This window comes from Octodon degus, unplaced genomic scaffold (genome assembly GCF_000260255.1).
Source record: "Octodon degus isolate 3935 unplaced genomic scaffold, OctDeg1.0 scaffold00143, whole genome shotgun sequence".
NCBI classification, from domain to species: domain Eukaryota; kingdom Metazoa; phylum Chordata; class Mammalia; order Rodentia; family Octodontidae; genus Octodon; species Octodon degus.
The window spans coordinates 1,732,275-1,744,300 of NW_004524719.1; the positions used below are offsets into that span (position 1 = coordinate 1,732,275).

The 12,026-nt window shown below is 38.3% G+C and overlaps 1 protein-coding gene across 2 annotated transcripts in view; it reads right to left on the reverse strand.

Moving 5' to 3' along the window:
• Cdh18 (cadherin 18) overlaps window positions 1–12,026 on the reverse strand; it is a 357,410-nt gene that overhangs the window by 73,980 nt on the left and 271,404 nt on the right. For both annotated transcript variants that reach the window (XM_004641813.2, XM_012517046.2), the window contains exon 6: window positions 2,086–2,339. In XM_004641813.2, coding sequence (XP_004641870.1) covers window positions 2,086–2,339 — 254 coding nt within the window. The remainder of the gene's footprint in view (window positions 1–2,085; window positions 2,340–12,026) is intronic.

Consider the following 12,026-nt stretch of genomic DNA (forward strand, 5'->3'; position numbering starts at 1 on the left):
TCTCTCTCTCTCTCTCTCTCTCTCTCTCTCTCTCTCTCTCTCTCTCTCTCTCCTTCCCTCCCCCCTTTTTCTTTTTGTAGCAGGAATAGAATTCAGGACCTCAGGACCTTGCTCTTGCCAGGCAGTCACTGTGCCTCTGAGCTACATACCCAGCCCTGCTTTTTGAAACTAGTCTTGCCCATATTATTTCCCATCCCTGATCTATCCTTCCTCTGTAAACAATGCTTAGATCTCACACTCAGCATGTCAAATGCTGCTTCTACATTTGCTGACAAAGTTGATATGGCGAAGATACACCTTTGTGCTCAGGTGACAGTTTTCACTGAGAACACGGGTACTATGAAGTGTTTTTAAAAATGAAACATTCTGAGACAATAAAGAAATTGAAGGCTTTCATAAATATTACAAAAATATTGTTGATAAAGTTTTAGATAGGTTGTCAATGCACACTTCTGTCATACACAATCATGTAGGTTGAGAATGTTGCGTAAATTAGCTTTTGTTAAAATTGAGGGCTCCTACAGAAGATGAGAATAAAGAACCTATAAGAAAGAGGAGACACACTTTTTAAGGATTCCACCTTGTAGAGCTTCGACGTTTCCAAAAGAATAAATATATGTAAGAAATATATACACATTTATACAGCACTTTTGGTTCTATCATAAATCAGGGAAAGTGAAACCTTTTCTGATTATTCAGTAGGACTTCAATTATCATTAATGTGTGAAACACTAAACCAATAAGATATTCTGTAGTAAACACCTAAAAAGTGGCATTGTGCAATGTCATGTACTTCCATATAATAGAATCCAATGAACCTACTGTTACATTATTATTATTCCTTTAAATATTTTGAGTTTCAGAGTAGCTGAGGGTCGAAACCATCACCCAGCTGGAGCAGGTACAGCACAGTGTCCAAAGGCATCTTCCTGTCCTCATCACCCACGTTGTGAGCTGGCACTCTAGCCAGCCCTGGACACATCAGCCTTCACCAAGTGACTGGTGGAGACCACCACAAAGAAGCTCTGAGCAGGATTTAAGTTAACCAAATGACTTTCCATGCTTATCTGTGAGTCTGTCCGAGGCCGAGGGCCCATGTCTGGAGATGAGCGGTGGACTCAGAGTAAGTGAACCTCTGTGAGTCGCTGGTTCCCTCTGAGGCATGTGGGGGCCTATGAAGCCACGATACCTCTAAAGGCAAGCAGGGCCACAGGAAGGACACCTGGCTCCAACCAACCTCAGTTAAGTAGAGAAAGTCTGTATTTGTAGGCTTCTCGCTTCTGCAGTGAATGCCTTCCTGGTTAATAATACAATTCTCTGAAATTAACGTAATGTACTACTTGAGGAAGTCCTTGAATGGGGACTCCTAAGGTCCTGCTCAGATTCCCCCTCTTTCTTCAGTATCTCCCTCCTTTGTGTGAAAACCAAATAAATACTGGCTATCCAGAGAAGTTCTTTATCTTAGCCCTGAGAGAATCTTGATTTCTGTTACATGTCTTTGAACTTCCTGGAGCCCTAAAATCATGACTTTTCTCTTTTACAAAAGCCTTCATTGTGCATTAGCATGTGAGATGACAGGTCTCATCAGTCCCTAATAACTAAGGAGTCATATAATGGTTAAGGAGCCAAATGGGGAAGGTCACTGCCTTTAATTCCTTATGAAAATCACTTCATGTAGTCTCAAATTAACTCCAAGAGACAGATCTTTTATTTCTGTTACAGATAAGGGTAGATGATTAGCTAAAGAGAAACTGCTATGCGGCCAGATGATGAAACGGAAGTTAATAAGATATTAATGTCATCCACAGCTTTTGATTTAACTGTCACATGATATTCTTTGACCATATCACCTTAGTTTGTGATTACTTGTGAAGCACCTTTTTCAGGAATTTTTGCTCACACCTATTAAGTTAAATGGAATCATGGGTCCGTACGGTCAACTCTGTTCATGGAGATAGTTACATTGATTCCCAACTCAATGAAAGCCATCTGTAAATTAAAATATTTAAGCATTGTTCAATTCATATTAAATTAACGAGGCACAATCACACATTTATACGTCTGAAAGACTGAAGCATCTCATACCTCACTAAACTGTTAGCACTGTCAGGATCTTGTGCCAGAACAGTGCCAACCACGGTCCCAATCTTGGCATTTTCATAGACTTCCATGACGTAAGATGGCATGGAAAAGAGGGGCGGTTCATCTACATCTCCCACGATGATCTTGAGCATGGTAGCATCTTTAAAAGGACCCAGATGAGAGAATCGAAAATCAAGGTGTGTATTTGCTCCTTCGATGTTGAGGGTGTATGACTTCTTTTTCTCATAGTTTAATGGCTGTGGAGTACACAAAATTTCCATATTATTTCTTTCATATTTTTCAGAGAATGAATAATGTTTTTCATTTGTGGAAAAGTACCAGAGAAAGAGATCATTCAACCTCTTTTCTAGTTAAGAGTGTATATTTTTTTTAATATTCCAAGAACTCAGAAGCACAAATGAATACTTTTGAGATTTTCTCTAAAATAGTTCATCATCTTACAAATTTAAGATTCCAGAAGTTGCTACAGTAGATTGATTTCAAATGAAAGTGAATGTAGGTTTCTTTTCTTAATTTTAGTCAGTCCTTTTATCTTTGTTTAGAAGCAAATTGATCAAAACTCATGAAAATGCTAGCCTAAATCAATAATAATTTTATAAAACACTAAATAAATTCATAACCAGATATAAAAATAATTCAATCTTTTTGTTACCAGGGAACAAACTCAGGACCTTGTGCTTTACTGGCAGGCCCTTATGCCACTGAGCTACCTCCCTGCCAAGTATAATTCTTTATAAGAAATCAATATGCTTTTTGATGACTTTAGTTGTTATTCGTCTCTAGTGACTTACAGTATCTTAATTTAATTTGCATTTAAACAGAACATTTCACATCATTCATTTCTAAAAATTAATTTTAATGGGATAATAACCGTACATACCTATTGGGTACCATGTAATATTTTGGTGCAGGTGTACACCGTGTAATAAGGAACTCAGGCTATTTAGGTCACCCACCATCTTAAACGTTTGTAACATTTTTGACGTGGACAACTAAAATCATTTTTCTTACCTTTTTGGAATCATACATGTAATATTGCTAACTATCGTCCCTCTTCTGTATAACAGCACATTAAAATTTATTTCTTCTGTATGTGTCTTTAACATGTTACTGAATCTTTCCTTATCTCCACTGCAGTTCTGCAGACCTCCCATCCTCCTGTAACCATTCTGTAGATGGAGTAAGCCTTTTTCTACATTTCATAGAAGAATAAAATCATGCAGTCTCTGTCTTTATGTTTCAGATTTAGTACACGTAGCAATATTATCTCCAAGTCCCTCTAAGCTGCCACAGATGGCAGGGTTTTATTGAACTTTTTGTTGAGTAACATGTACTTATTGATGAACTATATATTTATACTATATTATCTACATTCATTCGTCATAGATGGTCATACAAGTAAGTTGCATATCTTGCTGTTGATAGTATTGAAAGATATATACATTCACAGATACCTCTTCAGAGCTCTGACTTCACGTCTTTACATATGTGCCTTGTAGAGAAATTACAGCCAAATGATCTTTGATCAAGGCAAGATCACACGCTGGACAAGGGCACTCCCTTCAATAAATGTCGCAGGTTAAATGGGATGAATGAATAGAAGAATGAGATGAGACAATGACAGTCACAGCACACCGAAAACAAGGCACATACACTACAGATATAAATGTGAAATTTGGAACTAGAAAACTATTAGAAGAAAACAAGAGAAGTACTTCAGGAAATTCATCTGGGAAAAATTAGTTTTTTAAATTTTGAAGTGATACTTTTGTGGCTTTTGTCCAGATATCCCCCCAAAACCTCATGGATCCATAGGTGGGGCTTTTTCAGGGGTGGCTAGATCTAGACCCCTTGCCTCGTTGTCAGCTTCTTCCCACTGTGCACTGCGAGTCCTCTGCTGTGGCTCTCTGCCACGCCCCCTGCCTTGGAGCCAGCTGACCATGAGCTGGAAACTCTCAATCCATGAGCTAACTAAACCTTTCCTTCTGTAACATTGGCTTTTGGGTCTTTTGCCTCAACAAAGAGAGAAAAGTAAATAGGTAGACATCAAAACATAGGTTAAGAAAAACCCGAAATACCTAATGAATGAAGTAAGATTAAAGTAAAAAACAAACAAACAAAAAAAATCCTTCTGCATGGAATAAAAACACAACAGTGGAGTGAAGTGATAATAGAATGAGACAAAATATTTCCAAACTATACATCTGAAAGTAAGCTAATATCCAGGATATAAAATAAATGGAAAACAAGTCAATTTCAAAATAAACCAATGAACTACAAATAGAGTTAGCTAAACAACTTGCAGACTTCTTTACAAAGAAGATGTACAAATATTGAAATGGTTATTAACAAGAACCTCTGTGCCACTCTTCATTGGGGGCACGCAAATCCAAATGTCAGTGGGATATCATTTCACTCTCAGCCAATGCGCATACTCCAAGTGACATCAAATGGCCACCGTGGGGAAGGATGTGGAAAAGGAGAGTCTTTTAAAGTGGTAATGCAAGTGAAATTTAGTATACCTACTAAGAAAATGAGTATGGAGATGCCCTAAATATCTCACACACCATGTACCGTTAGATCCAGCAATCCCAGTACTAGTTGTAGAGTCATTGATTTATTTATACACCACCATCGTACTTTTAAGTTGCTTGGCTTAAATTTACCATCCATTTATAAAATATGAATAATTTTTAGATTTTAAAGCATTTTTATTTTATAAAAAATTAATACAGATTTTAAAAAATCATTTTGTTTACATTTTTAATTATTTTTCTATTTTCTAATACACTTTCATTGATTTTAATTTCTATTCATTTTATTAAATATTTTTCCTTCAGATCAATTTATTTTGTAAAATGTAGTTCTCTTTCTGTTTCCACATTTATAGTATTTTAAAATTGTAATCCAATTATCAGGTCATTACAATGTGTTTGAAGTTTTGTCCTTGTTTTTTGGGTGTAAACCTAGTATTTACCTTCTGTTGAGAATGCACATCTTGTATTGAATTTGACTCAGCGCACAGTGATGAATCTGGCCTCTCTGTGCTTCATGTAAAAGAGTGCACAATCTACAGCAAGTTAAAACATCATAAATAGGCACTGCACAGTATGTGGCATGAGTGCTACAAGAACATCAAGAGTTATGAGTATTAATAAAGTTAGAGAGATGAAGATATGTGTGCGAGCAGCTCGGTAATAACCCCAAGAGAGAAAGCCTTCTTAGGAAGCACTCAGTGTCCGTAAAGTCCTAAGCAGACTGCATATAACTTTTCCTAGGAACTGAAATCAGTTAAGGTTTACTTCTAACTATGTGAAAAATTTCCCTTGTTAGGTTAGTATACATGGTGATGTAGGAAGCTGTCTCCTATTTTGGACATGATGATGTGACTATTGATGCTGGTCTTCCTGATAAATATCTGTGGGGAAAAAAGAAAATAGATATTTTTCATCTTTATGATTCCCACTGAGTTTGCACTACCCTGATTCCAGCTTGCAAGATCAGAGAATAAACATTCTTACTGGATGATCAGTCTTTCCTTCTTCACAAGATCAGAAATCAATCACTTGTTATGGAAGATCTCAGAGGATTTTCCTTAAGAGCAAATGCCTTAATTTATTTAGGCTAAGAGAAAAAACTATAGACTTGTAGATCAAGAAACGTAACTTAATTTTTGTTGTTCTGCAGGTTGGTAAGTCCAAGACCAACATACTGGTATTCTGTTGAGGTGAAAATTGTACGAATGGAAAACAACAGTTTTATTTCCAATCCAGATATTAAAAACCTGGCATCGGAAAAACTACTAGGGTCATGTGGACATAGTTAAATCTTGGACACTACAATATTTTACCAGGGTTTCTAGGAAATAAAAAAAAAATTATAGCATTTTTAAAATCCCAAATATTCAAAGGTTTATCATATAATATATGTTTGTTCATAGAGAGTATGAATATGATTTTAAAGATATTTTAAAAATTATTGAACGAGCCCATTATGACCTACAAATTAGGAATAGTTTTCTTTTGATAGGATGTAAATTAAAAATAAATTGCCAGATTAATTAACATACATCTTGTACAATAATTGGCACAATTCTGGTCTAGACTGTCATACTGTAATTTTTCTTTCTATCATTTCCCTCTCCTTTACACTAACAAGTGACCACCACTGAGCTGACTAACCCATCAATAAACCTTATTCAAAATGAAACAGCCTGTTCTAAAAGCTGCACATTTGTTCCTTCAGGAATGGGACAAATGGCTGAGAGCAGCTTTGGCTTTGAAGAGCTGGAATGACAGAACCTGGGCACATTGAGCACAGAAGGCAAAAGCCCTGGAAGATTTACCATTTATTTAAAATCACTGTGTATAACTCAATATACAAACATGCATTTGGGTTGAACTTTTTACCATGAAAGGCTTCATAGTGGCTAAGCTTCTTCCCATGAAATGTGTATGTGTTGAACACATTAAAACAAATCGGAATGTATTAGTTTACTAGGGTAGATTAGCACACCTTTATCACAATATTAGTAGATTTTAAGTCCTTTCTTTGTATTTATTCATACTGTGGAGTTTTTATCATTCTCACACTCAGGGAAATTTGTGGAAGAGGTTTTGGCCACCTCCTATCCTATCTAATAATACTATCAAGCTGTGCACGCACAATGGCATATGTCTCTTTGCATTTTCCACCAAGTCCCTTGGCAAGCTGGCTGTCATATGTTTAACATTAACCTACGTACTGCTCAGGTGCAGCCTGTTTATGTGGACACATGCATTTGTGTTCAGGATCGTATAATATATATTTAAGTCCCCTCCGGCAGTGATAATGATTTTGAGAGATTTGTTTGCCAGGACTGACAGATGGAGGGACGGGGACCCATCTGGAGCCACAGAGGAACGAGAGGAGCATTTCAGGTTGGAATAGGAAATGAGGAGCAGATGAATTAACGCAAAGAGATGTATTTAACAGCCTCATTTATAAGGAGAGTTGAGTGAAGCTGAACTGCAATAGAGAGAAATCCTGACAGGAAATAATCCACCCATATTTACTCCTGTATTAGGACTGTGCGTACACTACAGAAAGCGTATTACTCACTTTCACGGCAACCACAGCAGTACATAAAGTGGCACTGGCACCGGAATTATTTTCCTAGACCTGTAACTGGGGGAAGCTGTAAAATATACCCATCACCTATATATTTTAAATAGATCTTCCAGAATTTTCTAGCAATCTTTTAACTTTTGAGAAATTCTGTCGGAAGGGCTTTACTGTGCTTAGTGAAGAGTACATTTTTTTTTTTTTTCCTAAGAAAGGGCCCATCAAGACTAGGATATCTGGAACAAGAGAATCAGCTTATATCATTCCTGATTTTAATGAAAAAATGATATCAAAATGGCTTTTAAAAGAAAAGAAAAAATTATCTAGGCTATGGAGGTATCACAGAAAATAATAACACTCAATATCCAGTTGGGAGTTCATAAGGCAATAAAACATATATAACCTTGGCCTGGGGATATAGCTCAGCAGCACAGCACCTGGCTGGCCACACAGCACCCGGCTGTAAGTACGACGTCCTGAGTTCAATATATATACAAAAGGGAAGATAATATATACTTGATATGTATGTTTTCTTGTTGTTATTATTTTGTATTTAGCACAGGGTTACAGGGTTTCACTACACAGCCTGGACTTGTAGTGATCCTCCTGTCTGCAACCTCCCAAGTGCTGGGCTTCTAGGCATGCACTACCACGCCCAGTTTCAATTGCCATCTCAGTGTGCCCTGGGGGTGGGGTTGGCATGGCACCCTAGGGATCGAACCCGGTCCCTGTGTCTGCCACAGGCTCTTTAATCTGCTGAGCTATCTGGCTGGCCTGATATGTAGGTTGATACAGAGAGTGATGGTACATGATCCTGAATAAAAACATTTTTATATTGTCAAATATATGTGCTTTTGTGTTACTAGGTGGATCATGGTCACAGTCAGATTGAACAAGCTAAAGAAAGATGGGGAGGGCCGGCGAGATAGTGCAGCAGAGTAAGCACCTGCTTAGTTAGGTGCAGGCATCGGGGTTTGATCCCCAGCACCACATGTCGTGCCAGATCTGTCCTTGGGTGTGCTGAGCAGGCCACGGAGGCTGGGTGTGGTGGCACACTCCTGTAATCCCAGTGCTGGCTGGGCTGAAAACAGGAAGATCACTAGGAGTCTGAGATGCCTAGTGAGACACTGTACCAAACACATAAAAAAAAGAAAAAAAAAAGATAGGGAAGTAGTTCTTTATTTTTAAGGTGTTCATAACTGTAAGATGGCTTTGGTTTGTGGTGACTTTATGTTATTACTAATATCATAGATTTTGCTTTGTTAAGGTGTTTGGAGGTGGTTAGGGTGTGGTTATTTGAATGTGATTCACAACATTTTATACAACTTTAGAATAGTGCTGAACTTTTTTTTTTCCTTTGGAAATCTTCAAGTCTACATTACCATGCAGCGTTCAAAAGAGAAACACATACGTATTAGGGAAATATGGAAATGACTAAGTGTAAGTTGTGTTAGGAACGAGGATGTCGATTCCTCAGGCATTGCGGACACGGCCGCTGCCTCTCATGAGTCGGGAGGGCCCCATGAGCGGTGTGCACAGCTCAGGGTATTGCTGCCTGGGGTGACCTTCACTTGTGGTAACACGCACAGTTGTCTTGTTTCAGTGAAGTCACCAAGACATGCTGCTCTGCTACCAACTAGAGTTCCTTCCTGTCGCGGGCCCTCCCCTCCCCTTAAAACCTCCATGAACTCATTCATCTGCAAATTATATAACTAAATGTGCCCCAGGGGCCAGGCAGCTCACCTGCTGCCGTCAGCAGAGCAGGCCCCACCTGACCTCAGCTTTCGTGTGTCCACTGCTGTCTTCTCCATCCTCACTATTCTCCCTCCGGAGTCTCCATGGAATGAGGCCCTCTTGAGGCCCTGTGTTCTCCCTGTCACCATTAACTGTGACACATTCATGGTTCGCATATTCATGTCTATGAAGCTCATTGCTGGAGGGAGTCTTACTTGTCAGAAAAGAAAGAAATGACCAGGAAGTACAGCCTGTATGTGCAGCTCTTTAGCTTTAAAAAATCAAAATTAGCGTTATATATGATAGCTTTTATGAACTGCGCAATAAAAAAAGTTAATGTCATATTATTCAGCATAGCATATTTTTTTTCTAATATTGCACTTTCCAAGTAGTTTCTCTTAAATCTCATTTATGATATGCCTTATTCTAGCAGAATGTTTAGAATGTTTCTATAAGCACTGACATACTATTCAATATTTGTATTGTTTTATTTTGTTAATCCTGTCATGTTAGTTTTCTTGGCCCGTCATAGCAAAATACCACCAATGAGACCGAATCAAACAGTAAACATTTATATTTCTTGATATTCTAAATGAAAGCATTTGCATATTTGTTGGGTCTATATTTCCCAGCTTCTGTATCTTTCCTGGCTTTCTAGGAAGGAAGGGCCCTTACATGGCTAGCGTTCAACTCACTGTAAGGCAACATCCTCTGAGACAAGAGGTCGCGTCTGTTCAGAAGTCCCTCCTGTGCCGTATAAATGATCAAGATGTCTTTCAGGGCTGACTTAGATTTTGTATCCTTTATGCACACTGTACATGCAGCAGCCAGCAGGTGTACATGATTAGATAGCAAAAACTCAAGCCACCAAGTACTATTTTTAAGTTATGAAACAGGAAAATTATCCCTGCTGGATTTTAAAACTGTGGTTAGAAACGACCTGATTTGTTCTATCGTTTTCCTTTGGAATGTTGGGCTCTGGTACTGTAATGCTGTGTGTCATCTATGAGTGCAGTTTCCTAACAGGCAACTGATTTTCTAGGTTGAGGCTATATACATAAAAATTCTAGTTACAGGACGGAAACCAAGAGTTTAACTCCTACCTGATTCTGATAATGAGAATGAAAACATTTTGGGATTTTTCATTTTGTTTCATTTTGGTTTTTTGAGACAAGCTCTGGTTATGCAGTTCAGGCTGGCCTTGAATTCACTTTGTAGCCCAGGCTGGTCTCGAACTTGCAAGGATCTTCCTGCCTCAGGCTCCCAACCACTGGGATTCTAGATGTGCGCCATCATGTATGGAAAGGGCATGGCGACTTAAAGGGATCTGAGGATGGAGTCACCTTATTTTATCCAGGAAGTAGACATAAATTTTGAATTACAATTAATTCATATAGCAAACATAGCCTGAGTGGTTTTCTTGAAATTCCCCTTAACTGAAAATTCAGTGATAAAATTTCCTATGTGTAAGTTACTGTAGATGGTAGAGGAAGCCTCCTTGGGGGGCAGGTAAGACAACCATAAATGCAGATACAGAGATAAGCGTGACCTGTTCCTAGGCCAAAGGAAGGGGCCCTGGAGTCTCCACAACCTGGAAGAGGCAAGGGATACCCGATCCCTCCAGTTTATGGGAGCAGACAAGTCAGCCTCCTCCAGAGCTGGGATCTGCATCTCTCATTTCAGCTTTCTCATTTGAAGCTTGGTACCACTTTGCTAGAAAGTAGTATGCAGTCATTTGGTTCATTTTACAAGTGCAATGAAAATTTATTATTTTTTAGTGTGTCAGAAGATTCCCCTGGCATTGAAATTATTTGCTGTTTCAGATTTGATAAAATTCTGCAAAAAATCGTTGTGTCAGATGTGCTTGGGGAGGCGACACGGTCAGGAACTTCTTATTTTCCTATATTGAAATAAGTTCATATGAATTTACTGTTTAGCTGAAGCTGCTCTTATTAATTTTATCAAAAATATCCTCTATGTAATATCTATTTTGTAGAATCAAGAAAATACTATAATACTTCTCATTTCTTCTAATCATTTTTCTGTTAATCCATTCCTTTTTATGAAGAAACACAGTTAACAGTTACTCTGCTTTAATCTGTCTAATCAGGATATAAAAATTATTATATGTTCCTTTTTTCTAAATTTTGTCACTAATATTTTGTTCTTATTTTCATCGTATATTTAATTAATCTAACTGTATAGCTTTCTTCTCTGGGCAGTATCTAGAAATATGAAGAATTTTTCAGACATACTTAATTTATATCACATTGTATTTAGCCATTTTCCTGTTACTGGGATAAAATACCCAGCAGCTACTATATGAAGAAAATGAGGCTTAATTACAGGTTCTGTGGGTTCAGTCGGTGGTCAGCTGGCTTCGAGGCAGAAATAGCCGAGCAGAAATGAACTCTGCAAAGAACAGCTGCCCAGGCTATGACAGCCAGGAAGCAGAGAAAAATGGAGGAGCCAGGGGAAAGAGCCCACCACTCTAGGACACAACCCACTGGTCTAGCTTTTTCAGCTAGGCTCGACCTCCTAGCAACAAATTCAGCTGTCAACTCATCAATGCAAACACTTATTGAAACATAGGAGATGTGATCAAAAGTATGGTTAATATTTAAAATTTTAAGAATCATAATAAGAAATACTTTATCCTTTATCCCCCCAGAACATTCTCCCAGCTTCAACTACACTTTTCTGATTGTTCTTGCCATGTTCTGAAGCAGTTCTGAAAGATTTTTATTGTATCCTTATGGGGTGTGCTAAAATATGCAGAGAGTGCTGCTGCCCATTGTCCTCCAGGAGACAGGCAGGGTTGTGGAGGTGTCATTGTGACCCCACCACCTCACCGGCGCTGTGTGCTTTGTCTGCCACTGTGTCATTTCTGGCTCTTCCCAAAATGTCAATGAATGGCAAACGTTTGTGTTGATTTAGAACACTGAACCAGCCCTGTTGGCACAGCCCAAAGACACACATGATGGAGGACTTCCAAAACCTTTTCAGAAAGTGGTAAGAAAGACAGAGTAAGTGTGGTTTAAATTAGGAGGATATTTTGAGATGGATTAATGGAAATGTGTGTTTTT